Source organism: Nestor notabilis, unplaced genomic scaffold (genome assembly GCF_000696875.1).
Source record: "Nestor notabilis isolate BGI_N333 unplaced genomic scaffold, ASM69687v1 scaffold1707, whole genome shotgun sequence".
In the NCBI taxonomy this organism is placed as follows: Eukaryota; Metazoa; Chordata; class Aves; order Psittaciformes; family Psittacidae; genus Nestor; species Nestor notabilis.
The window spans coordinates 94,934-104,056 of NW_009936715.1; the positions used below are offsets into that span (position 1 = coordinate 94,934).

At 41.3% G+C, this 9,123-nt stretch overlaps 1 protein-coding gene across 1 annotated transcript in view; it reads right to left on the minus strand.

Annotated features, from left to right (window-relative positions):
* LOC104408755 (1-phosphatidylinositol 4,5-bisphosphate phosphodiesterase beta-1-like) overlaps positions 1–9,123 on the minus strand; it is a 120,565-nt gene that overhangs the window by 52,501 nt on the left and 58,941 nt on the right. The window contains 4 exon segments of the mRNA XM_010018459.1: positions 4,690–4,776; positions 5,614–5,671; positions 7,922–8,011; positions 8,102–8,178. Of these exon segments, the coding sequence (XP_010016761.1) occupies positions 4,690–4,776; positions 5,614–5,671; positions 7,922–8,011; positions 8,102–8,178 (312 nt within the window).

A 9,123-nucleotide genomic window follows, 5' to 3' on the forward strand; every position in this document is an offset into this window, starting at 1 on the left:
TGAAGAGTTGCCTGTGGTTGAACTGGAATGCATTTGGAAGGGTTTGAATTAAGTGCAAAGGTTTGAATTAAGCCCAAAAGGCAGTTTGGCTTCCGACAGAGGCGTAAAAGATAAAAAACCCCAAGGACTGCGGTGGACAGTGCTCTGTTACAGTGAATTATGCAGTGAGCTGAAAGGACACTGGAATAGTCATCAAAGTCCCAAGAGCTGCTCTCTCCAGATGAGCTAATAGAGCAGCTCTGAGCTTAACTGAAATAAGATCTCAAAGTGCTGTAAAATACATTTGCTGTACTTGACCTCTTTCTGAAGTTAGGGCAGTGATACTGCTGACCCTGCTGTCAGCAGCAGCTCCACTTAACTCACTGACATCATCTGCATGAAGATGACCACAAAGTTTCACTTAAAGCACATATGACAAGTTGTAACCGTCGCAAAGATCAATGTAGTTTAGATATTCTAAGGAATCAGAAAGCACTGATCTGAAATCTATGAAATCATGCCTTGGGCTTTCAAATATCTCCCTTCAAATAACACTCAGAAGGAAGGAGTCATTGTGCGGTGCTGTTTCATTAACAGGCTTACATGGTATGTGATAGTAAAAGCAGCGAGCCTTGAGAAGAAAGACCTTGGAGGCCCCTTCCAGCCATGGGTAAGAGAAAGATGACACTGGAGCTGTGAGAGGCACAGTGCCACAAAGGATCAGCACCTTGTTAATTTGTTCTCTAACTTGACTACGTAGCATAAGTTTTTCAGGTAGAGTGCTAATGTTAATTATTGATTGGATGTAGAAGTGTTGACTCCCACTGGGTGCAATTAATAACACACGTCAAATTGGGAGATAATAAATGTATGTTCTTTGAAAGTGAGTTAGCATGCATCAGATGCTTGGATTTTCAATTATCAAGAACAGATTTATCATCTTTAAAAATTGTTTTCATGATAATCTCTGAGGAGAAAAAGGAATTATACACTTCAGGGTGTATTCTCTTCATTCATTTGAAAGATCAGAGAGATGCAGCACTTAGAAGAAAGTCTGCATAGCTTATGGTGCCTCTGTAGATCTGCTGGACCTTCTCCCACAGGTAAAGCCTCACCCTGAACTGGTACCACCATCTTCCACATCTCTACAGGGGCCCATACCATCTGTGAGAACTGGCTAAGCTGGGGCTGTGAACAGCAGAGTAGGTGTGAGCAGAAACACAAACATGGGCTACAACACGAGGAACCACGAGTTACATCTTCCTTGACAGCTGGAGCTAGAAGAATATGGCCCAGCAAAGCCAAAAGAGTCAGGTTAGCTGGGATGGCAGCAGGAGCTGACTGCAGGAGCACAGGAGTCTTGGCTATTATACTGAGATCTCAGTGTAACTCTGACCCATGAGCATGAATAACAAAAGTCTCATTGATTTCAATTAGAGGAGGCTTGGGTCTATTTACTGTAACTGAGTCAATTCTCAGAAAAATAATTAATTCCTTGTCATGTCTCACGTGTATTGATTTTTGTAATTACAATGAAATTGGAGGCAAGGGAGGGGAGGAGGAAATGCACTTGATTTATGTTTAATTCGATGCACAAGCTGTCAAGGACACAGAAATAGAGATGCAACGACCAGGCTCGTGCTCGATGCACTCCTCTGTGCTTAGATAAGTGCCAGACACATGCTGTGGTGGAGAATCTGAAACCACACACTGCTCCAACATACAGAATTCAGCACTGCAGTGTGAAGAGCTGTCTTTCTACAGCAGCCTCCCCAGCACGTAGAATAGATACCCAAGGGGAAGAAGATAAGGACAGGACAAGCCTAATGTGTATCAATGACTAAGAGGAGGAGACAAAGAATTAGAATAGGGGAGAAAAAAACCGTACAAGCTGTTGCTGGTAATAAGGCTGCCTGTTGATAACGTAAGGAAAGGAAGAGGAGTGAGAGAAAAGAAAACAGATATGGCCTCGCTTGGTAGTGATGCTGTTATGAAAAAGATAGCAGCAGGAGAGCATTTGAACTTTGTTTCCACTGTGCCTTCACTAAAATGGCAAGTTAGAAATGTTTTGACCTAGAGTCAGTCAGTATGACTTGTTAGTTATGTGATCATTTGTGGGGGTGGCTGCCCTGTTTCCACACACACACATAGAGTTGATGATACCACTCAAGTTCTTGTTTCTACAGCATCAGAGATGAGTTTGTCACAAAGATGTCTTCATTACTTACACGTATAGAGTATGATCTTTTGGGTTCATCAAAGCCAAACCTTACACTGACTTCAGCAGGAAGAAGCTGAAGAACTATTTCCATCTTTTTGCCTAAAAGTATCAATTCAGGAAGTCTCCAAGTGTTATATGAGAAAAAAAAGCTTTTTGTTATACAACAGCCCTACAAATGAAAGATGCAAAACAGTCTCACATCCAAACAGTAAGAAGAAATTATATACATGAGGGAAAAGCAAAGTTTAAGGTTTTAAATCAATCCCGAGTTAAATACTTTCATCTAAGCACAAGACATTTTAAACAAGAAGCAAGCCCTTTGCCTCCAGTGCAGGGAACTGATTTGCATCCAGTTTGTGCAGCTTCTAAAAGCTATTGTCTAAAATGTCAGCACTCTGAGGCAAATTTTCTTCTGGTGACCCACACACACTGCAACAGGGGAAGCTGCAAACTGGAACTTCAAAAAGCAAGTAAATCTCAGTGGTGTGGCAGCCTTTTGGCAACACTTTGTGACACGATATTCTTCCTGGCTAGGACAGAGCTCTGTGCACAAAGTTGTAACACAACAAACTGTGAGTCACTAATACATAACCAAACGACAGTGATGGATGATGGCAAATCTGTCTCCAATGGAACTATTCGTAAAAACACTACAAATTCTTTCCCTCTTAATATATGAAACTCTTTGTTTAGGGCTTGAGTTGCTACTGCCAGAAAACCCTTTTAACACAGCTAGCATCAATTTTAGTGGGCATTTGAATACCGAAGCACGAGAGACCAGCCTAGAAATGCTGCTGTTTGCATAAAATCCATTGGTGGTTCTCAGCTGGGAAATCATTTGATCTATTTTATATCATATTCCCTGTCACTGAGGAAGCAAATATGGATATGAAATATGAACATGAGGTAAAACATAAAAAGAGACTTCATAAAATGAGTAATTATGTTTTCCCTAAATCCTCTCACGCCAGCAAGAGGCAAATGCCATCATAAATTCAGCAAAGTCTGCCCATTTCAGTATGTGGGAAAGGAACACAGGGCAGCCAGGCCCTGTGAGGCACACTGCTGCAGAGGGTTTTCTCAGGAGAAATGGAGAGCACTGGCTGAGCAGCACAGATTACCGCAGCGCTCTAACTGATGGCCAGATGCAGGGGAAGACAAGGGATCTGGAGCAGCTCTGTTCCATGACCTAACGCTTGGCACATGGACAGCTGATGGAAGACTCTAAGCTACCAGTCCAGCACAATCTTTCAAACGCAACCCAAATCCTTAGTGACAAATTTCTAGTGCTTTAAGCTAATAAAATCAAGATAAAGAGGAGGGAGGACACAGACACAGAGAAGTAACCAAGTGCCCAAGGATTTGTGAAAACCCACTGTTGGAAGTACTAGAGGTTATTCTTTGAAATTTTAAATTCCAGCACTTAAATTCCAGTTGTTTTAGTTCACATGCCTGAGAAACTCATGAAGCTACAGCACCAAATATAAAACCATAATATTATCTATAGTCTTTACACTCAGATGCCCATGACACTGACAAGTTCCAGCTTATTGATAAACAGGATTTCAAAAAGGTAAGCAGAAAACCAGAATCGCTGCCATTTTTTATGTTGCCAGAGCTATTCAGACCTTAGCCTAGTTTATTCTCTAGGTATGTCACAGAAATGACATGACAACACTGATTAGCTCACACCCAATGCTAGAATTCAAGCTGTAATACAAGCACGGAAACATTTGGACTGTGGACACAGACAAGAAATGAAAAGTGAAGCCTAGAACACACACTGGAACAAGTGCAGAAAAAAGAAAACAGACAGGACACAATGGGCTGTGAAGAATCATACTTGGATAAGAACTCTGCTGAAAAGAAGTCTCCCTCTGTACAGAAGTCTGATTATACAGTTACCAAGGTGTTCCTACAGGAAAATTGAGAACAAGTGGAGGACTCCGAACCTTCTCCACTAAATTCAATAGCAGATCAAAACCAGTACTTCAGAATGCTGCATGCAGATGCAGTGCACAACATCAAACAGAGGAAATCCAGCAAGCAGTGTAGAATATTAAGCACTAGTATCATGAAAACGCTCATTGTTTTCCACGGAAATACATCCTCATCAATTATCACAAATAGCTGCGGCAAGCATGCTAAAAAGATATCTCTTTTTCTTTTCAATGTAAACTGTGTTTTGGATTTGTGCTGCCAAAGCACAATGAAGGGCACACTCTGCTGGTCAGAAGCACCATGTACACCGAAAGCTTTGTAACAATACGAGTACTAAAAACCAAACCCCACTGTATGACATCTGGACTTGAAGTGGTGCTCCATACTAGGCTGCTACTTGACTTCTTTCCATCCTGAATATTAGACAGTGGCTATGATGCTGTGAATGGACTTTCTCATGCTTAAACATCAGCCTACCTGCTGTGAGAACACTTTCTTTCCTGAAGGACATTTTTTAGCAGTACAACGTATGTTCAAAAACTCTTTACCTTAGGCTTTTCATCCAGTATTTGCTGACGGATCTCCTTGTGTTTTTCTACAAGTTTCTCCTGTCTTTTACTCTGAGCATCTTCTAACTGTAAGAAAAGAGCAGAAAATCTTATTTTCAGAAACCTTCCCACTTCTTCCCCAACAAGTATTTCATCCATCAAAATTATAACATTATCATCAAAATTATGAATAATTCTTATATAAACTTCTAAACCATTGTCACAAGCAGCCCTGAGCACAACAGCTCTGATGGTTGTGTGTGGACAATGTGTCTCGGGTGTCACACATGGGATTTAGAATCAGAAGTGTCTCAAGGGCTTACTGTAGGTTTGCAATGCCACTAAAAGCATAAAGCATTTTAAAAATCCTATTGTTTTGCTTTAGTTTTTACTGTACAAGCTGTGTGAGATGGTCCCTCTTCCCAAAAGAAGAGGATTTGTATCCTAGAGTCCTCAATGAACACGCTGATGAATCTGGGGCCTCATTTAACAAAGCACTCAGACACATGTCTGACTCCAGCAGGAACGAAGGATACTTCATTTGCTAACTCTTTGGGTTGCTTCCCGAATCAAGGCCTCTGTGACCAAAAAATGGGCCAACTTTTGAACTGAACTCTCTCTGTACTGAAATGAAGACAAAATTCAATAGTGGCATATGTTTCATAGGGATTTCACACATCAGAACTCTGCAGGGCACAACCTTCAGCACAGCATAAACCACCTACAGCTTCAGAAAAGCTAACACCTTTAATGAGCTTCTTTGACTTGCATTTACTCATAGAACTCACAGAATGCTTTCTGCATTTCAGTAACTGTGCAAATGTAATTATGCTGAAGCTTAGAATCTGCAGTTTAAAATGACCTAAAATATGAAAGCTGACATTTCACCCCCAAAATGAAAAACTAACATATGGCCTCACATACCCGTTTTATGTACTGCACCACCTCCTGGATATAGGATCGAATCATTTCAGTCTTCTCCCTGGGGAGAAGCACCCAACAAGTTATTGTCAAGAAGATCACACCAATGTATTTTAAACCCTCACAACTCCTCACAGAATACGTAAGGCTATGCTTTGTGCTTTGAATGCAGGGATCTGCCTACTTAACTTTCATCCACTTTCTGAATGTGCCCTTTGTAACAGGCTGCATCTTCATTGTATGAAGGGCTCAGATTCCCCATGACCACAACAAACCCCCTGTTCCTTCACAAGAAGCTTTTCCCATATGGTACTGCCACGTCTTCAAAATGATGGTGTTCCTTAAGGCTCAAATGTGTCCACGCGCTGTCATCAGTTGCTGCACACTGCCACATCGTGGCACATTATATAGTAGAGAAATAGTCTCTGCCAGTGAGCAGAGTCTGCTGGTGGCATCTCAGAGACAACAGCGAAGTTCCCACAAGGAGCAGGGCAGACTTGAATTCAGTCCCCAGCTTTGCTATGTAAACCACATAAAGCTGAACTTGGAGTAAATACTTTAAGTAACTCCGTGAGATTGTTATTAGGTAACCACTGGCCACAAGCTGAAAATGAGATCCCCCAAAGGGATACAGGCAGATGAAATAACAGCTTGTGAAGACCTGAGTTGACCAGATTCAGGACAGAACTCTCAAACCTAATCAACTAAGTCATGAACAGTGAATCGCTCTTCAGGTGGCATTAAAATCTGATGGGTTTAGGTAGCTACACAGTGAGAAAAATTAAGGAAGAACAATTCAAAGTCTTGTCTCTGTGTAATACTTCTTTCCCAAATTTATGCAAAAGTTCTAAACCACCAACAGCCTTAACTGGGTGACTCGAATGGGATTCACCAGCAGGTCCCACTACTCTCTGCTCTGCTGCGACAGGACAGGACAAAGTGTCACTGGGCAGAGGAAGCCGAGTTTCCTATGTGGTTCCCATCTCACCCAAGGGCTCTTGGAAAAGCCTGGTAAAGGAAAGCCCTTGGGAAAATGAGAAAAAAATAAAAGGAAAATAAAAAAGCATTTCTACATGTGTGGTTTTGAGCCTTTCTCATCAGTCCCCCATGAACCTCTCAGCAAGTAATTTCCTACTGCAATTGATTTTTACTGCTCTAACATTTCTGTAATGACTAACTACTTTTTTCTAACATGACTTCCATGTCCTCTGACCAGCTCTAACCAGATGAACTATTTCTCCCTCTTTTTGCATAATCAATATTCTCCCTTTGTTATCTTTTTTCTTAGGATGTTTATTAAAATTCTATAATATCGATTCTTAAACTACTTGATGTGGTTCATTGTGTGTGTGTGTGACTTAGCAGAGTTACCAAATACACAGATGTTGAGAGGCTCCAGAACCTGTATAAACCTCTTTACCTGTAGAAAACCAAACACAGTTGTCTTTGTTACTTGGCAAATCTCAGATATTCTAGATATTTCTCTTTTTTTTTTTTTTGTACCTCCTGTATTTTAAACTATCCTTAACTGGTACTAAAGTGAAGTCTGGTAACAAGAATATCCCAGCAAACAGTGGAAGATTGAAGTGCTCCATTTTCTTTTTGAGCTGCTTGCCAAAACAAGGAAGGAGGACAAACAAACCTGGATACCGTGCCCTTGGGTAGAATATGATCAACTTGCACAACTACAGTTTATATTTTCTGGTGGGGCATAAATGAAATTAATACTCCTGTCCCTGTTCACAGGAACTGCATCCTCAGAGCTCAGCTTTCCTCTCTCTCACACCCAAAGTGATGTCTCACTGAGTAACACTGTCACTGTAGGAGAATCACAGCATCCGAGGGGAACTTATCACCAAAGAAGAGCAAACTTCCAGTGTGTTGCTGCTATTTCTTCTGGAAAGCAGCCTCTTTAAAAGAAGAAAAGATAACCCACAAATAAAAACCTAAGTTAAGGTGAAATCAAACCCTGCAGGAACTGAAGCCACTAAGTCTGTTTATACTTAGAGGACTAGTGTCTGGATTAACAGCATCTTAGAGAATCACTCGGTCATGCCACTCGCAGGCATGTCCCCATACCACTCATCAACACCTTTGTGACCCCCCCAGACTCTCAATGCTCACAGAACAGGAGATTACATTAGTCCCAGGAATTGAATTAGTATCAGCACAAGTACGAAGGACTCCAGTGCTCTGGGGAGGTATTACAGCTGCCTTGTATTTAGGGTTGAGACCTTTCTTCGATTTTCCAGTTGTGAGAAATCCTGCCTCCTTATAACATACAAGGGTATGGATCTAGGGATAGACTTACTCTTCCATTTGATTTTTGTCCTTGGACTTTGCTTCTGTGATCTTCTCCTGCCTCTTCTTGTCCATTTTTTTCTTCAATTCTTTCTTTTCTCTAAAGCATAAAAAAATGAGTAAGTTCAAAATGCATCTAAACAAAACCCACAGGGAGCAGTAATCAATTATAAGGGGAATAGCACCTTACTTTTCACATGTTTCTTTCAGTTTCTTTAGCTGGCTGTTCTGACACTCCTCTGCTACGTCTGTCAACTTCTGAATAAGCTAAAAAAAAGAAAATCCCAAGAAACAAAAAGATGTATTTTCAGTTAAACATCAGACGTGCATCCAAGTTTCCTCTGTAGCAGACATGGAAGTGTTGCAGTGTTCCCTGAGTAATTACAAATGCTCAAATGCCAGTAAACATTTTTATCAGTTTAAATGCTTTCTTAACTTGCGGAGTTCAGCCTGACTTCTGTGTGTCCAACTTACACAGGAACTACTATTTCTCTGGATATTGAGGTGATGCAGTTTCAGAATATTAGAATCATAGCATGGTTTGGTTCGGAAAGGATCTTAAGATGATTCAGTTCCAACCCCCTGCCATGGGCAGGGACACCTCACACTAGACCACGTCACCCAAGGCTCTGTCCAACCTGGCCTTGAACACTGCCAGGGATGGAGCATTTACCACTTCTTTGGGCAGCCTGTGCCAGTGCCTCACCACCCTCACAGTAAAGAACTTCTTCCTTAGATCTAACCTGAACTTCCCCTGTTTCAGTTTGAACCCATCACCCCTTGTCCTGTCACTACAGCCCCTGATGAAGAGTCCCTCCCCAGCATCCTTGTAGCCCCCTTCAGACACTGGAAGACTAAAACCAAAATATATTTTGCAGGTGTTACCTCTGCTAGGAATTCAAATGTCTACATAATTCAAACATGGTCACAAACTGAATTTATGCCATATAAATTACAAACTGAATTCCTGTGTCACTGAGTATTCAAGGTTCTCCGAGAGTGCTGAAAATATTCCTCTTGCATTGAGCATTATTAAATGGACCAGCTTGGATGTCAGCGTGGTCAGGTGGAGATTGAAAATTCATGATAACTGAGAAAGTTGAGCATAGAGAAACGTAGCCTATATTTTGATTACAGAATCGTGGATTCAATAAAATCCAAGTCATTGGTTTGAAATCTGCTGGGTCCAGTCTCATTCCTGCTGAACACACT